Source organism: Solanum dulcamara, chromosome 3 (assembly GCF_947179165.1).
Source record: "Solanum dulcamara chromosome 3, daSolDulc1.2, whole genome shotgun sequence".
NCBI lineage: Eukaryota > Viridiplantae > Streptophyta > Magnoliopsida > Solanales > Solanaceae > Solanum > Solanum dulcamara.
Genome location: NC_077239.1, coordinates 43,047,679 through 43,066,646, shown reverse-complemented (window position 1 = coordinate 43,066,646; position 18,968 = coordinate 43,047,679). Strand labels below are relative to the sequence as shown.

Genomic DNA, 18,968 nt, shown 5'->3' with positions numbered 1-18,968 from the left:
AGCAAGATAAGCTTCACAACCTTGTCTAACCATCTTCCTTGACACAACCGTAGAGATGATATTAGATGTCAATGATCTTTCACCTTGAACAATGATGTGTGAAGGTGAAGAAGCTCTAAAGTTCACATTCTTTGACATACAATCAACTATCGAATGGTATCTATAAAGCTAATCCATACCGATAATGACATCATAGTCTTGGAAATGCATTTTAATTAAATCAGCAGGGAAGACTAAATTTTGAATCACCAAGGGACAACCTCGATAGATTTGATTGCAAACAACTTGTTGACCCAAAGTACTTTGGACAAGCACCCCACAATCGAGTCTCACAGATTTCACATTTTTAGGAAAAGCCAATGATGAGCAAACATACAAATGTGTAAAACCAGGATCAAATAATGTAACAACACATAAGTCGAATAAGTGAAATTTACCAACAGTCACATCTGCTCCATCTTGGTCATCCCTCTGTCTCATCGCATAAGCTTGTGTTGTAGCTCTTGACCCCCTAGCTGGATTGGCTGCACCTGCACCTGTTAGTTGTATGTTTCTACATCTTGCACCTCTATTCCCTTGAGAGGGAGTGGTAATAGGTTTTTCAACCGAGCCTTCCGTATGCGGAGAAGAAGTGTGGTTAGGATTAGGACAATCCCTCACTTTATGATCAAAGCTCCCATAATTAAAACAAGCGCCAGAAGCTCTTCTATAAGTACCAAAGTGATTCTTTCCACATTGTGTACAAGTGGGTATACGAGGCTTACCTTGGCCATAGCTTGGGGTGCTGGTAGTAGAGAAACTTGATCTATTCTGCTTATGTTAGGCTAAATTGCGAAAAGTATTAGCTGTGGAACTGTCAAACCTCCCTTTTTTTGATGGACCTCCTGAATCTGCATAGCCTTTCCTGAACTTATGTTCATTTCTACCAGCTTGTTCCTTGTCGATCCTTTCCCAAGTAAGAGCAGCTAAAACTAATTTACAAAAGTTTTCATTTTATAGGACCGCTATAAATTTTCTGATAGAATTATTCAAACCGTCTTCGAATTGCCTGCACTTAACTTTTTCGTTATTAATAATACCCCCAGCATAGCGGGACAGCCTGAGAAACTTCTACTAATATTCAACAATAGACATACTCCCTTGCTCTAAATTTAAGAACTCATTTTTCTTTGCATCATGATAAGCAGGTGGGACATACTTCTTATGAAATTCTTTCACAAAATCATTCCAAGTAAGAATAGGAGGTTTTGCTCTTGCATTCGGTATACTTACCCACCAATCATAGGCATTTTTTTATAATAGTGAGACAGCATACTTAAATTTGGAAGCGTCAGAATACTCTAACTGCTCGAACACTCTTTCAATCCATTCCAACCACTACTCGGCATCTATAGGGTCAACAGTACCTTCAAACTCAACTCCACCCATTTTTCTCATTTTCTCAAAGTTCATTTCATCAGGGTCAGACACTCTTCTAGCCAAGTGATGAAAGAAATCGGCCATTTGTTGAAAAGGGGGATCAATGGCAGGAGTACTATGACTCATTTGAAGCTGTGGCCCAACTCTTATACCTTGATTACTTGCCTCTTCAGATCCACTTGTACTAGGAGGATTAGAATCAGAAAAATGTTCTCAACTCCTTCTTGTAGGTGAAGTTGGGCATTAGAGGTATTTAAACTCTCACGAATGGCTTTCATAAGTCTATTAAAAGTAAAAGATGCCATGAATTGATTCCTTCATAAGGGAAGATCACATTGCATTAGGGACATATACATGATACATATGTATTATATATAAAAACAACATGTAACAAAAGAAATCAATATACCCACAACTCAACAACAAAAGTCCTAGAATCATAACCCTAGCTTTGATACCAACACTTGTAGCATCCCCTTTGGGAGGATGCCACTTATGAAGCAAAAGACAGGGTTTTTTTATAATCTCAAATAGTCAACACATTTAGAACACTTATTTTGAAATTTTATTTCCAATTCAACATCATTGCGGGTCCATAAAATACACAAAACTCCAACTAGTAATTATCACAAAACTCTTATCTTCCTTTGTGCATAATGACAAGTCAAAGTATAAACCCAGTACATGGCATGACTTGAGTTAAAAGCACAATCCAAATATAGCAAAACTACTCACCCAATTCAAGTTATAAGGATATGGTTTTGTTTTCACAAGCCTTCAAAATATCATACATAAGTGCCACATGTATCCTGTATAAATTCCCAAAATATTTATAAAACTAGATACATATGTAGATGTGATCTTCATAAGGGCTCCAAAAGTCTACTCCAAATGGCCATCTTCACATCTCGTCCCGCACATTACCTAGGATAGAAAACAATTATCGCTAAGCATAAAGCTTAGCGGTGTATAAACTTTGGGCTTGGAGCCATTAAACTTTTCAATTCCCTTGTTCGTCGCTGGTGGCTCAATAAGGTAAAAGTAAGCCCAAGTGAATAATTATATCAAAGTATCAAATACAAGCCTTGAAGAGTTTTAAAATATTAATATTAATATTCTAAGATTCAAGTATCAAAAAAGCTTACAATTTAATTCAAAAGAGTTGTCAAATAATCAATTTCGCGTAATAGGTACATCATGCCTTCACACCAAGTACAATCAATATCAAGACAGACTGAAGCACCAAAATCAAGAACGGTCATCACCCAATATCAAGAAAATCAAGAACCATGTTGAAAGTGGGTTTCCACTCCTACCCGAGAATGGACGAAACCCCATCGTCAGGACGAAATGTAAATCCAAAATCAAGATGGGAAAAATCTGAATCAAGAGGCATGCTAATATCGATGACAAGTCACCATAACAAGAAGGACAAAGTCCCAACAAGAATGCAAAATGATTAAGCAATTCGTACAAGTGGGCGATTTAGCAAAAGTTTTACAGTACTTGAGATAATACTCATACCATAATACAAGACAAGAAGTAAGGAAATAACCCATCAAAATACTTGAAATTGTGGAAAATAAAATATTTCAAGTTCAAGTTTATACACGAACCTTGGCGTTTTAGCACATAAAAAGTTCTACCACAACTCGAGAAGCTCAATTCCTCTACGCCATAGACCAACCAAAATCCACTTTCTCAAACAGTTTCTCTTAGCTGGTATAAGCGCATATACAGCTTAAATACAAAATCAAATATCTACTTAAGTTTAACAGTCTCATCATATCGAAACTAAACATAAATTCAATAAAAATCAGCCCAAACTATCAAAATAAGAGTTCTGAACAGCCTACTATCTTGTATTGTTGCTCAGTTTCAAAGGGGTAAATAGGGGAGGTAGGATTTGTGGCCTAATAAAAGTTATAGACATTTGTCTTAGAGTCACATATAATTTTGAATCACCCCTACAGCAATTCTGTACAAAAAGATATGCCCAAAATACCAACAGCAGTCCATATAGGATTTCCAAAACAAAATCTGGGCAGCACCTCCCCTATACTTCATCACCCTTTTTCGAGTAGATACAAGCAAAAATGGGTTTTAGAGCCTAAATGAAAGTTATATCCCTATGAAATATATTTCCAAAACATCTTGAATCACTCGAAACAAAGCTTTACACAAGAAGTTACACTAAACTTACTAACAGAAGTCCCATCAAAAAATGGGTTTGCAACCAAAGTTTATTCCCCCAATTTTGACAATAAAAACTTATAAACAACATCAGAAACAATATAACAATCATTCTACATCATAACTTAACTAATTCCAACCCTTTAATCCAATCAAAACAGCCCCTAATCCATAAGTCTCAACAAAGCAACAAACAAGTTTATAACGCTTCTTCCTCCATTTTAATCCGTTAAATCTCTAAACAAGCTTGTTAACAAGGAAAAAAGAAACTCAATCTTACCTTAAGTGTAAATAAACCACCTCAATACACTCCTTATTCACTGACTTTTAGCTCAAAGTAAAGACAACGCAACGTGCAACGCCTTTCTCTTCACAAGCTTCGGAATTCGGGACTCGGATTTGGGTCAAAAATGGCTTCTTAGCCTAGAATATCTCTCTTTCTCTCTTTCTCTCTTTCTCTATGATGTTCTGGAAAGTTATGGTCTAAAATTTAAGAAATAAGATGAACTTATCCTTTAAAGGTTAGAGAAAATGGGCCTGACCCGACTTGGAATCGGGTTAGGCCCAAAATCACCACCCTGCTTGACCTTTCTACCTTAAAATGTCCATAACATTTTATATCGATGTCGCATATAAGCACAAAACCTATGGTTATAAAGGTATTTCAATTATCTACAACTTTTATTTTATGAGTTTTCTCATATTTCTAAATTCTAATGGGTTTATGGCCTCCCAAAGTCATATCACCCAAAAATGTAGCTAAAATAAAACATTTTTTTCTTAAAATAAAATTGGGGTGTTACATGTAATATACCTCATAAAAACATCATAAACTCCAATTTGAAAGGGAAGCTCTTACCTTGCCTGAAACTCGTCAAACTTTCCACGGAAGTTCCTTTAGCGCGCCTAAAATTTTGTGGATGTTTGCTAACATTTTGGGATGCTCCAAACCATAAATTTTCATTACTAACATCTTCATAACATCGTGGTACACCCTAGATAATTAATTCACAGATCAAAATCGAAGAACTCACCTTTTTTTCCTTCCAAAACCGTGGCTCTCTCTCTCTCTAGTTTCTTCTCTTCTCTTCTTTCTTGTTCTTGAATTTTTTAGATAAGTATGGAACTTTAATAAGTCATAATACATATATATAGGCCACCTAAGGGGGTGACACGTGTCAACCTCTAAGTGGTGACACATGTCAAGCCCTCAGTAGTGACATGTGTCAAGCCCTCATTAGGCCAACACACCCCTTTCCTCCAATCACAAGCTGTCACATGGCATGTGGGGTCCACCACCCTTGCTCCAGCTGCTGCCATGTGACACTCTCTCATGTTGCCATGTGGCACTCTCTTCTCTCCCTCGTGGGTTCTTAATCTCGTCTTACTTTATGAACCTATGTAATTCTTGCTACATAAGCTTGGTATGTACTCCAATAGCTTAAGTATGTAAGATTTTCAAGTTGGTAGCTTACGTAAATAAGTTGTGTCCTACGACTCATCATTTGGTCTCCAACTTCTTTCGGATTCTTATAACTCTATTTCCAATCTTCTCTAACATGGGGTATCGCATTCTCATTTCCTTAGAGTTGTTTGATAGCGTTATAGATTATCCGGCTCACATGAAAACTCTTAAGAACCTTGAGTTCTTAAGAAGTCTTAAGAAGCTTTTAGAAGCTTTAAGAAACTTTAGGAAGCCTTAAGAAACTTAAGAGGCTTACGATCCTTCCATGAAACTTAAGAGCCTTTCAAGAGACTTAAGAACGTGTTCCAAGGTACAAAAATACGGAATGTAACAGTAAGGCTATCAGAACGTTGGACTATGATCTTCCTCGTGCCTTACATATTTATAAAGTCAAATTGAGTCATGAATTCAAGTTTCTAATCCAACAAAAGTGATTTCTTGATGGATTTATGTACTCTTTTATTCAGTTCTAGTATGTATATTATATTATACTTGATGAGATGATGGTTGAGGTTGTGATTTTGCATTTGTATCCATGTGAACCCTAATTGAGGTTTGTATTATATATTTTATGCGTTATTGATGTTAAAAGAATGATGTTTTATCCATATTAAATGAATGATGAGTTGAGTATAATGTTGAGTTTTGAAGGAATTTTTTGATGTTTATTATCAAGCATGAGTATCAACACATTGCAAGTCATATTTTGAGAAGCCGATGTATGATTTAAATGAACTTGATGAGATGAATGTTACATATATATAAGAGAAGAGATGATGATAAGAGAAGTTGATATAAATTGATGTGAAAATCCAATGAGACTAGATGGGATATATTTTGAATGTTTCACTCACTTAATGTATATGTATATGAGCATAAAGATGTTTTTAGGAGTAGTATTGCACACCGACTTGGGCAACAGTTTAAATAACTCAATCCCTATAAACTACGTAGCCAGCGTAGGATAGGATCGTGTCGTTCATTCGGACGACTCCTTATTGTCCTAAAAGAGGACTTTTTATATGGATCCAGAGATGATGTGACATCCCTTACCCTGGCAAAGTATTGGATGGGTGTGAAAATGACAGCACTTCGTTAGATTGTCACTAGCTCATAAGTGATGGTTGTTGGTTAAAGAATATCCCTAATGAAGTAAAAGTACTATATTTTGTTATACTGAGTTGCATTTATTATTGCATATCTTTTGAAGCACTGTTTCATTACATTGCATGATTTATTGAGTTGAGTTATTTTCAGAGTTGAGTTCCTTAAGTTGAGTTAGGGGTGGGCGTTCGGTATTCGGTTCGGTATTTTCAAAGTTTGAATTCAGTAATTCGGTAATCGGTAATTTAAAGTATATACCAAATACCGAACTTTCAAACTCCGATTCGGTAATTCAGTAATCGATAAAATAAAATTCAGTTCGGTATGGTATTCGGTAATACCATATTGAAGTCGAAGTCCACACGGAATATGTTAGTACATCATATTCATAATAGCAACAATAAAAGATGTGAAGATTTTTAATAACAAACTAAGCAATGGATCAAATACAACTGAGAATAAAACTGAGCCAGGGTGCTGATCTATGATCTTTGAATAGGTATTCTTATGTTCAATAGGTATCAACTTCAATATTACTGCAACAAGCATGCTTGCAGCACCAATTAAGACACTGAGCAACCATAGTTCCCAGTTGAGTGGTGTAGTCAGTAGTGCTTGCAAACGTGCCTAAGAACTGACTGGTGATATAAGTTGCAGCTTACTGGGATGTGAATCATAGGTGCTCCTCTAAAGTAATTGGAAAATAATTCAGCATTAAGAGTAGCACTCATCAGTCAACATAATCAATCTCAAATTTGGGCGTCGTGGAAGAAGATCCTTCAACACAATCAACAGGAAATCTGATAAAGAATGAGAAGCAAATGTTCAATGCATTGGAAATGCTTTCATAAGAAAACCAAAATCAGAGACCTAATTTGCCAATTCAGCTACCTTCATTCATGCCTTGTTCATGAATTTTATCAATGAAAACATGGGTTATACCATCAAGATTGCGGTCACTGAGAAGACGACGAAGCAAAATACCACTCGTACAAAATAGCAAATGTGTATTTTTTTCTTTCACCCTTTCTAATCGTACTTTATAACCAACCTACCAAAAATACTCTGTGAAGAACAGCGACTAACATAAAGAAGCTTCCAAATTTAATCGTAACAAACAAAATTTTAATTTTTATGACCGTCTCATCCAGTGAAAGCTTAACCAAAAGCCCCTAAAAAAAGGATTTAGAGCAGAGAAGAATAGTAACATACTGAGTCACCAAGAGGTTCTCCCCTTTCTGTAGCCACTCTTTCTGCAACAGCCAAAGTAGATACTGCAACCCTTCAAAAATCATAGAAAAACAGAACAAAATTCCTGAAAAGAGCAAATAGTTACCACAATTAAAATATTACAAATAGAAGAGATTACAAATAGAAGAGATTACAAATCTTATAATACATAAATTAACAATCATTCGAAACAGCAAATAGTTACCATAATTAAAAAAAAAGGTATTCATTTGAAGAAAAAAGATTTGACCTTTTGGAAATAATCAGTACTAGTTTTTTGAGCAGGCAATTTTGGTGACAACTGACAAGTGAAACTTTAGTAACTTTCTAGACATGAATTTTCTTCCTAGTATAATAATTAATTTATGGTTATCGTCCATTAATTCTCATATTATGAAGTGTCTCCACTTTAGTTCAGCACGCAATATACTTTCCCTTTTCAACTTAAAAACAAGAAGCAGTATATTCAAAATCTTGGAATAGTAATGGTCTAATGGAGGTGAATGTTGCAATTCAAAATCAACTATCAATTTGCTAGCTTTCTTGTTCTTGGTCTTTATAGGGTAATCAAGATTTGAGTGTTTAATAGAAAATTTTGATTTTAACCCAAGACAGCATCTAAAAGAGGATGCATAAATAAGGATCCGGGCATGGATGCCATAAATTGATTTGCCAGAAAGTGGTGCAATGGATAATAAGAGACATCAATCAACATGAATCTCTTACCTGGAACTTCTATTTCACTAATCCCGTACAAATTTTTCCAAAAGATTTGATATTTGATGGAGAACAGGAAGCTGATGGTGGCGCGAAGGGCTGAAGGCGGCGACCGGCGTGAAGACTGAAGACTGAAGACTGAGGTCTGAGGCGGTGGTGAACTCAGAAGTCTAACATAGAAGTGAAGAGTGAAGACTGAATAGTGAAGAACTGAAGATTACTAGATTAGGGTTGGGTAGTAATCAATATAGAGATAATATTTAGTGAATAGGTTAATTGGGCTAAATGCTAATGGGTTGTTAGGGTATGTTACATAATTGGGCTGGGACTTAGGGTATGTTAGATATAGTTAAATTATAGGAATGGGCCCAACAGAAATAATTATAGGAGGCCCAATTGCCAATAGAAATAAATTTGGTATTCGGTAAATACCGAATAGCGAACGGGAAAATTATAAAATACCGAAACCGAAACCGAAATATCGAAATTTAACATTTTGGTACCGAATATCGAACCAAAATACTGAATATTGAATACCGAGATACCAAAATAATCGGTTCGGTTCGATAATTCGGTTTTCGGTATTTTATGTCCACCCCTAAGTTGAGTATCTTGATGTAAGTTTCTTTTTTACCATTTTACATATTCGTACATTCCATGTACTGACGTTTTTCGACATGCATCATTTTATGATGCAGATACAGGTGTTAGAGATCATCAACATGCGCATCACTGAGGATCTGTCTTCTCCCTTTTGTGGTGAGACCTCTTTGCATTCCGAGAATCTCCTTCATTATTAGCTTTATGTCATTTCTTTATTTTTTTGAGGTAGTCGTGAGCTTGTCTCATCATATTCTTATTAGTAAGTAGAGGTTTCATAGATTGAGATGAGTGGAGTCATTTGAGTCTTTTAGAGTCTGTTTTGGAAATACTACTTTCATTATTACGATATGATATTGACTTTTATTCTAAACGAGTACCTTAAATTATTATTTTGAGGATTGATGAGTATGTTATGTGAATACCAACTTGAGGTTACTCTTTTATCATTGAGTTAAGTCTTCTGCTGAGTGAGTTAGCCAGATCAAGTGGTTCGCTTGGAAATAACAATGGTCTCCGAGTTCTGATCACGTCTTGGGTGGAGTATCAGAGCGTGATGGATACTTGCAATATTTATGGCAAAGAAAAGGAAGACATTGAACATCTATTTCTTAGATGTACTCACTCTGAGACTTTGTGGGAGCAAACAAACCAAGACCATAACTACCCATTACATGCTAATGATCAAGAAACCATGATCACTTGATTAGAAAAGCAACTTAAATCAAGAGATGCTTGGGATAATGTCTTAACCTGGGCTGAATTCATCTCATTTCTCCTATGAAAAATTTGGAACAATCGAAATGACAAATTTTTCAGAAAAATACTAAACCTCTTTTGATCAACTAGGTATATAATAAAACAATGGAATACAAGTTTATGACTAGTAAAAATGTCCCAATAAGGATACAAGTACCATCTACTTCAAATGGAAACCTCCGGATAAGAATATTTTCAAACTCAATATAGACAGAGCTTGGGAATTCAATTTGGGAAAGGGAGGAATTTGAGGCGTTTTCAGCGATCACAATATGAAATGGGTCATGGATTTCAACATGGGAATATACTATGCCACAAACATATACACGAAAGCTTTTACTTTGTTTCACGGTTTAAAGCTTGCTTTACAAAATAACTTAACACCCTTAGTAATTGAAACTGGTTGCTATGAAATCATCGACATGTTATCTAACAAAGACTGTTTCTATTAAAATTTAATTGATAATTGCAGGTACCTGTTGCATGAAATAGAAAAAGCACCAATCAAACATATATATAGAGAAGCTAATGAAGTAGTAAATTAGGCATTGAGTCGCCTAAGATAGTTTTTTTTATATAATAACTCTTTAGTTTAATTAATGAATAAAATCCTTTATTATCAAAAAAAAAAAAAACAAGAGTGCAGTGGTGAAATTAATAAAGTTTATATTGATGGATTTCATAGATCGTACTTGAGAAATTCAGAGGGGTAAACTGGTAATTTGGAAGTATGTCACCCCTGAGATGAAAAGAGATGAAAATAGGAGAAATCTCTTGTGCAGGTGGAAACATTTTGAAATAAGGATGAGGAATCACGGATTTTGGCGAAGTAACATTGGGTCAATAAAATCCTTGTCTGTAAAGAAAGATTTCTCAACTGCTGCAGTATCCACAGTGACGGGAAGATTTCCTTTTTTCAGTCTTCTTCGATATTATTCTACAGGTCCGTAAAAAGTTTTCATACTTGTTTATAATTCAAAATGGCATTTTTTTGGGTCAAAGATTTGCATTTATGATGATGCTATGCACTAATGAAATGAATATTATGTATGATTTACTTGGCAACTTAATAGTTTGAGAGTGAATATTAGGGCGTAGCAATTTAAACTGAAATGGGTAAAGTATTTCTATTTAATTCATGGCCATTGAGAGAATAGCCATTTCATTATGTTACTTGATTCTTATAAAATGCAGAGCTGCAGCCTCAATTGTCTATTGACCTCATTAAAATGATGGACCAAAGGTTATCTGCAATTGAGAACAGGAATGCTGAACTTCAGCATTTTTTACATCAGGTGATTCACTATTCCTAGATGTTTTCTCTTCTTTTTCAATTTTAATTCTAATGACGGTGACTACTGACTAGTGTCAGGTAACTGGTGGGCTCACCCTATGTACTGCTCTTGTTTTCATGGCAATCAAATGCCTGAATGTTTTGATGAATTTGATCCAACATCATTGGATCATTTTTCCACTTACAACTGTTGAAATGTCTTTTTCTAAGAAAAAAGCCTAAATTGTACCTTCTAAAGGAACTACCATTAAATGTAACAATTCAGATTAACTCTACTCTCTGCGTGCTATATTGTTGTCCTCTACCAGTGATGTAGGAAAACAAATGCTTCTATTCTCTTTATTCAATTTTGTATTAAGTGCACACTACAATTATCTCATCTCATCTTCTCTTCTCTTTATCTTTATCTTTACCTTATATATTGATTAATTACAGCCGGAATTGACACCTTCTGAATATTCAACGGCCAACAAAGAGCTCAGGAAGCTCAGAGATTCAGTAGATCTCATAAGCAAGTTAAGGGCAAAACAGAAGGTAACTCAACTTGATCTGGTGCAGGTTGACATCTTTGATGCATTCTTTCTAAGTGAGAAACATTGATTGCTCGGGTAACTACGTTCCACATCTGCATGCTGTATGAGCTAGTCTGTCTGGAAGGAAGACCGAAGAGATTCTCCCTTCCTAAGTTCAACCCTCTTTGACAGACCCAAATTCTAAGGATCCTTGACCGGCAGCCAGCTAGTAACCTACCAAGCGACCAATTAATTAGAACATATCTAGAGCATTAAAGAAAGCCTTAATCTTTACAAGACCAAAGTACTAAGCCATCGTCCAATACATGAGTCAATGGAGCATCTAAGAGTTCTATCTAAAACATTGTTGGACAGTATTAAATAGATAACAATAGAACTTAAACCTACTGCCATGGTAGAAGAATGAACAACTTACTGCTGATTGAAAACTCAGAAACTTTATTAGCCACGTTGCTCACTAGTACTGACCCCGAATCTCCTTAAAGTATAAACATACTCTGTATGCATTATTGATCGTCCCCTAAAGGTGAGGCGGGGCTATATACATACAAAGAATAGTGCATTTATCAGTATTATATAACATAAATCATAAAAAACATTTGAATTTTGTATGCTATGATGAATTTGTCATTTAGAGCTAACCGCTGGGTCTTTGAAGCTTGTAATTGACATGTTGAAGGTTCAAGCAATGAGATGCATGCTTAATAACATCACTCTTTATGCCTCTCTATAAGTACCAAGTCAAGCAAATCCTGAAACATATTGTAATACTCCGATGCGTGGAATACCGCTAACTATGAGCTTCTTCTGAAACCAGTCTCCTAAACTTATCAATGGCTCAGACCTATGTCCGACCATTGAGTCGTAGTACATCATCATTATTAATCACAAAGGCAGAACTCCTACCATTTTAAATACATTCTCCAAACCCCAAACAAAAGGGATTATTGTCGTATTGTACTATTATGCCTTAATCTGCTATGCCTTAATCTGCTCAGCTATGAAAGACTCAGTGTTGTCAAAGGTGCTAAAAGTGCGCTTAAGTGGTTAAGCCCTAAAACAAGGTGCAAAAGATGTTGAGCGCTTTACCTTCCTTTGTGGGTGCTTAAGTGTTTTCATCAAGGTTCTAAGGCATACTTTTCCTTGCCAATGAGTGTAATCCTAAAGAGACAACACTAAATAATTGATTTTTCACTTTATCATATTTTTTTTCAATTTCTTTGTCTATATATTTGTTATCCATGCTTATTATTATTAGTCTGGATTACACATACATATCAATATTTTTCTTCATTTGCATCTTTATTCAATAAAGCCCACGGCTTATTTGAGTTTTGCAATCAAAGGCCCAATGAACCTTGGACCTTTTTTATGCGCTTTACATCTTTGAAAACGCTGGGAAGACTGTGTAACAATCCCTGCAAGTGTCTTATTAGACCCTATGGCACAAGTGTAATCCCCGGTTAGCATTACTTTTTTCTTAAGAAATCCGGTTAGCCGAAGTCTGCTAGTTCACAATTACAAGTCACACACAAACTGCTATATTGGCCATACCACCTATAGGCTTCTACTTCAAGGATCTGCTATAACATTCGCTTTCTCGGGATGACACAGGTAGATACTCATTGTCCTCCATGGCTGCGGAGATACTCATTCGAAACTGAATAACTAATGGTGTGGTTGTACCTATTGTGTAACTGACTGTACCATCATCTCCATATCTAAGGACATACTAAGCTAAAGTACCTTAATTCTCAACCTCTTTGCTAGGTCCTACGATCTTATCTAATGACATGAACGCGATATGATAACCCTGAATGATGATGCCCGAGTCATTATGATACATCTGGTGCAAATTGTTGTAAGCAAACACATTAACCTTTTTTTTTTTGAGCGAGATATCAGTTCTTTCCTGGCCTTTCTCTTGACATTTAAATTAATTTCTTTTTTAACCCTCTATTGTCCCAAGGATCATTTGTATCCTATATTATTCTCAGTCTTGCTCTAATAGATCTTGCTATTTTTTCTTTTCCCCTTCTAGGAGATTAAGGAACTGAAGTCAGTAATATCTGAATGTCAAGATGAAAAAGACATGCAGCAGATGGCTTCTGAAGAATTGAGTGAAGCCACAGAAGATGAGAAGAAATTTCAGTTTCTCCTTCTGAAGTCATTACTACCCAAAGATGATGCTGACGAGAGGGACTGCATTCTCGAAGTGAGGGCAGGTAAGGAGCTTCATTGAATCTTGATATATCCGAACTTCATTTGACCTCTATTTTCATTGGTATAAATGTGTACTCTTTTTGGTAGGTCCACTATAATAATCAATTTAAAATATTTTCAGGAACTGGAGGGGAAGAGGCTTCTTTATTTGCGATGGACATATTCAAAATGTGGGTTACTAGAACATGAGTTGAGTTCCTGGATTTCCCTTGGTTCAACTAATAACTTCTCATTCCTGATCCTGATATTATTTCAACATCAGGTATGAAAAATATTCTGTGAAAAAAGGCTGGAAGTACGAGGTTCTAGAAATAGCTGAGTCTGATCTTAAAGGATACAAGGTTTGTCTACCATGCTTCATACATCACCTTAAATGTTACTTGAAATATTTTTACCATTGTTGGTTTAAAATTGCAATTAGCATTGTTGGATCAAAAGGAGCTTGTAAGCTTCAAATAATGGTATTAATGCCTCCAAGTAAATGAAAGTGTACCATGTTTTGTATTTTGTTGTTCCCAATTACATGTTTTTGACTTTTGCAAAATTTATCGTCAGGAAGCTATTGCTTCTATCTCTGGAGGTGGTGTGTACGGGAAACTAAAATTTGAGAGTGGAATTCACAGAGTTCAGGTAGTTTCACCTTAAATCTTGTGCTTGACTGCAGTTTATGTAGCCAAATAATATATTTTTTCTTCCTTTGCAGCGGGTGCCTGTGACAGAGAAAGCTGGACGTGTTCACACCAGTGCTGTCTCTGTTGCAATTCTCCCGCAGGCAGATCTGGTGAGTGTTGTTAGTGCTGTGCATATGGACAGTTTATAAGCATAAATGCAATTTTAGAAACTCATCAAGGGAGCCGTGTGCTCAAGGCTCCAAGATACTGCATCTAGGGACTTTAGATGCTTACCGTGCATCAGATCAAGGCTCTTCAGCAGTTTTATCCTTAAAAGGAAATGATTCTTTGCGATATTATTAATCTCATAGTTTGCGTAAGCATGGGAAACACTAGGGTGGGATTTGTGGGTAAAAAATCATAGGCTACACAGCATATCCTCATGAGTGATAGCATATTCATGCACACACTGTGTGTGTTTTTGTTATACAATATATATACACACAGTTATACGTGTAGGTGTGTTGTAGCATGCAATAGATGCACGTCTTGTATCCCCTGGCTAGAACTTTCCACGGCTTGAGTCTATTGAATAGACATACTTTATACCTCCCTTATAAAAACAAAAAGACGTACTTTATGCCGCCCTTATAAAAACAAAATACATACTTTATGCAGCCCTTATAAAAGCAAAATACACACTTTATGCCGCCCTTATAAAAACAAAAGACATACTTTATGCCGCCCTTATAAAAACAAAATACATACTTTATGCTGTATTATTTAAATTTCATGTGTCATGTCTGACGCACCTTAGAAGAAGGAAAGCAATGAGAGGGGAAGGGGGTGGAGAACAGGCGCATGCACATGTTCAAGTGTATTTGGATTAGATTTTCTTTTTAGTTGATCATTTAAGGTTGACAGTGATGTTACCTGACTGCTTACTGCTTAATTAATCTTTGAATCTTTGTCAGCTAGATGTGAAGTTGAGGAATGAAGATTTGAGAATTGACACTTACAAATCAGGGGGATCAGGAGGTCAGCATGCAAATACCACGAACAGTGCTGTTAGAATCACTCACATGCCATCAGGGATAACTGTTTCCATACAAGATCAGCGCTCCCAGCATATGGTAAAGTGTCCAACCTTTTGGCAGTTTTTCCCTTGGCCGCGTGGTTTATTCCAAAGTCTTAGCAGAATTTGAGCAGCAATCTTTTACGTGTTCTGTGCATTGTTTTGACTAGATGTCATGACAATCTATGGTAAATTATACTTCTAATTTCCTTTCTACTTTTCTCAATTCATCTTGTTGATATGTAATGTGCAAATCACATTAGTTTATTTGTTTTTTATGATTTTCTTCTTGTACTATGTTCTGTATTACTATTACTTCTTCACTGACCTTTGGCAGCGCAGTTGAATAGATGGCTGATTATGAACCTAATTTCTCATGAGGCTGTCGCTCATTATCAAACATTCTTGGGGATTGTTTGGTTATTTGTTAGAATTATGCATGTATTAGTAATGTAGAAATTTATTAACCAGAGTTTCTATCCTACATAAAATAATACATAAATTCCCTCATAACTTATACATATATTAGTTATGCAGATTCTAGATTGCTTAACTAACGCTGGTGTGTTGAATTTTATACATAGCAAAAAATGCTACCAAACATGGTACAAGTTATACAAAATTTAATGCATGAATAAATCACCTCCTAACCGACAACATCGTTTGGTAGCTGGTTAGAGTTATGCAAGTATTAGTTATTAGAAAATCTGTGTATTATTTTATGCAAGTATTAATTATGTAGGGTTTATTTATTCATGTATTAGTTATACATGTATTATTTATTCCACATATCCAACATAACATAATACATAGATTTCCTCGTAACTTATATATGTATATGGAGGTTTCTAAATTGCAAACCAAATATTGTATTGATTTATACATGAATAACTTAACTCCTAACCTACTACCAAACATGGTATTACTTATGCAGGATTTCTCCCACTTAGACCCAATAGCGGGTAGCACGAAGCACTCTAAGATATGGCACACTCTACTGCGTGCCATCCCGCTCGACCTGGCATGCAGATTTGATAGTTGTATAACTCACCTCCAATTCAGTTACCAAATGCTTTTTGTGCGAAACTACATTTCTTTTGCTGTTGGCAGTTACCCTTGATCTATTAAAACCTGAGCTCATTTAACATTTTGCTAGTTACTTGAGATGAATTTGCAGAAATAAATAAAGCTGTAACATGATTCCTCAATTCTCTTGGTCTCCCTGAGGAACATATTTAGCAGTTTGAAGGAATAAACAGATTTTTAGGATGTGTACCTCTTTTAGTATTCTTATAGTGTTCTTAGTTTTATATGATAAGCCTATTGCTCATATAGTTCATTTAGGTATGTGTGTTCCTTGGCATCATTGCTGATTTTTCGGTTACGAGCCATTCTAGCATGATAGTATTTTTAGCCTCCACTAGCTTTGATGTTTTTTTTTTCTTTCTGAAAATCTTTCGCCCCCCCCCCCAAACCCCACACCCACTCATTTGCTATCTTTTGGCATTTGTTCAGAACAAGGCCAAAGCACTAAAAATATTATGTGCAAAACTATATGAAATAGAGCGAATCAGCAATCAGTCAAGTAGATCGAAACTTCGATTGGAGCAGGTAGAATTTACTTCGACATGGAGTGATTTTTTCCAAATATTTCTTTTGTTTCCTTTTTGGAAGATTAATACTATATTATTTACGCATGTTGAGTAGATTGGCAGTGGGGACAGATCGGAGCGAATCCGCACCTATAACTTCCCTCAAGGACGGGTTACTGATCATCGTGTTGGCATCACAACTCATTCCATATTTGATGTTCTGCAGGGAGAAGATTTGGATGCTTTTATTGATGCTCTCCTTTTGCGGCAGGAAATGGACGCGATTGCATCATTCAGCTCCATGTAATGTTTGCTTAAAACAATCTGACTGGTTACCCTTGTATTTCCTTCAGATGTAAAGGTTTGGTAGAGGGATTGTGCAGTGATAAATTGTTGTTTCTATTGTGCTTCAAGCTGTTATAAGAGCAGCAGTTTTTAACCTTCAAATACTTTAGAATGGAGGTAAGATAATACGTTTTAGGCTAGGGAAGCTGAAAATAATGTATGACGTGCATGTTTTATAGATGCGTGGCTGCCTGCCTAGTCCTCGTTTCTTTTCCTTGGTCCAAACTTGCGGAGACTGGAAAGATCTGAAATTGCAAGTACATTCTAAGTGGGTTTGGTAGGACAAAAGTCATTTTTGTAGTGGGTTTGATTGTGATAGAAGTCATTTTCATCAAATGTATTTTTTAGTATTTGGTTAGTGAGGAAATTATTTTCCTGAAACACATAAATTGAAGATTAAATATACAACGACAACGACCCAGTGAAATTCCACAACGTGGGGTCTGGGGAGGGTAAAGTGTATGCAGACCTGACTCCTATCAAGGTAGGACGACTGTTTTCGAAAGACCCTCTACTCAGTAAAATAATAAAAAAAGTCAGATAAGAATAAGAAGTTCAAAGCAATATGGAAAAGCAAGTGACGAAAGCAACCCAAATAAGATAGAGCAGTCAACGTAGAGAAAGTAGTGGAAATAATAGATAATAACAAACATCAGACATCAGGAAATTATAGTGGGAATTATAGTGTCTTAATACGCCTACTAATAAGGAAGAATGACGAGATTATGAACTAGCCTTCTACCCTAATGTGGGTCCTCCACACCCTCCTATCTAAGGTCATGACCTTGGTAAGTTGTAATTGCGCCATGTCATGTCTAATCACCTCTCTCCAATATTTCTTTGACCTACTCCTACCTCTTTTGAAATCATCCATGGCCAACCTCCCACACCTCCGCACTGGGCATATGTGTTTCTCCTCTTTACATGCCCAAACCATCTCAGTCGCATTTTCCGCATCTTGTCTTCCATCGAGGCCATTCCTACTTTGTCCCGAATAGCCTCATTTCTAATCCTGTCACTCCTGGTATGCCCACACATCCATCTCAACATTCTCATTTCAGCAACTTTCATCTTTTGAACATGAGATACCTTAATTGGCCAACACTCCGCTCCGTATAACATAGCCAGTCTAACCACTACTTTGTAGAACTTGCCCTTAATTAGTGAAGGCACCTTTTTGTCACATAGCACATCGGAAGAGAGCCTCCATTTCATCCACCCTACACCAATACGATGTGTGACATCATCGTCAATCTCCTCGTTGTCTTGCATAATAGACCCAAGGTACTTGAAACTACTTTTCTTTTGGATGGCCTGGTCACCAAGCCTAACTTTCGTGCCAATCTCCTGAAGTATCTCACTGAAATTGCACTCTAACCACTCTGTCTTGGTCTTACTCAGCTTAAACCCTTTAGACTCCAAAGTCTGTCTCCAATCCTCCAGCTTAGCGTTAACTCCGCTACGAGTCTCATTGATCAAGACTATGTCGTCCACGAAAAGCATACACCATGGCACCTCACCTTGAATTTATCGCGTTAAGCCATCCATCACTAAGGCAAATAAAAACGGACTAAGAGCTGATCCTTGATGCAACCCCATCACAACTGAAAAGTGCTCTGAGTCGCCTCCGACTGTCCTTACCCTGGTTTTGGCACCCTCATACATGTCCTTGATCACCCTAATGTATGCCACAGGTAGACCTTTAGCCTCCAAACATCTCCATAGTATCTCTCGTGGCACTTTATCGTAGGCCTTTTCTAGGTCGATGAATACCATATGCAAGTCCCTCTTCCTCTCCCTATACTGCT

General features: G+C 36.4%; 1 protein-coding gene across 3 annotated transcripts; it reads left to right on the top strand.

The window, feature by feature from the left end:
* Positions 1-10,178: 10,178 nt before the first annotated feature.
* LOC129882547 (peptide chain release factor 1, mitochondrial) lies at positions 10,179-17,369 on the top strand. 3 transcript variants are annotated; one of them, XM_055956901.1, is made up of 11 exons: positions 10,184-10,430; positions 10,682-10,782; positions 11,217-11,315; positions 13,356-13,539; positions 13,659-13,707; positions 13,800-13,878; positions 14,093-14,167; positions 14,241-14,318; positions 15,123-15,281; positions 16,739-16,834; positions 16,931-17,369. In XM_055956901.1, exons 1-11 carry the CDS (start codon positions 10,232-10,234, stop codon positions 17,120-17,122), a joined length of 1,311 nt encoding a protein of 436 aa, XP_055812876.1. In that variant the 5' UTR covers positions 10,184-10,231; the 3' UTR covers positions 17,123-17,369. The 3 variants fall into 3 exon arrangements, with proteins under 3 accessions (XP_055812877.1, XP_055812878.1, XP_055812876.1); XM_055956902.1 differs by lacking the exons at positions 16,739-16,834; positions 16,931-17,369 and adding an exon at positions 16,158-16,732 and having other exon boundaries at positions 10,179-10,430; XM_055956903.1 differs by lacking the exon at positions 16,739-16,834 and having other exon boundaries at positions 10,180-10,430; positions 17,042-17,369.
* Positions 17,370-18,968: the final 1,599 nt, after the last annotated feature.

What these genes read in the sequence shown, in the direction of transcription:
- LOC129882547 (XM_055956901.1), top strand. Translation starts at nt 10,232, where the DNA reads ATGAAAAGAGATGAAAATAGGAGAAATCTCTTGTGCAGGTGGAAACAT. An exon ending in CATTCTCGAAGTGAGGGCAG is followed by an intron (nt 13,540 to 13,658) that starts GTAAGGAGCTTC and finishes AAATATTTTCAG; the next exon opens with GAACTGGAGGGGAAGAGGCT. An exon ending in GCGATGGACATATTCAAAAT is followed by an intron (nt 13,708 to 13,799) that starts GTGGGTTACTAG and finishes TTTCAACATCAG; the next exon opens with GTATGAAAAATATTCTGTGA.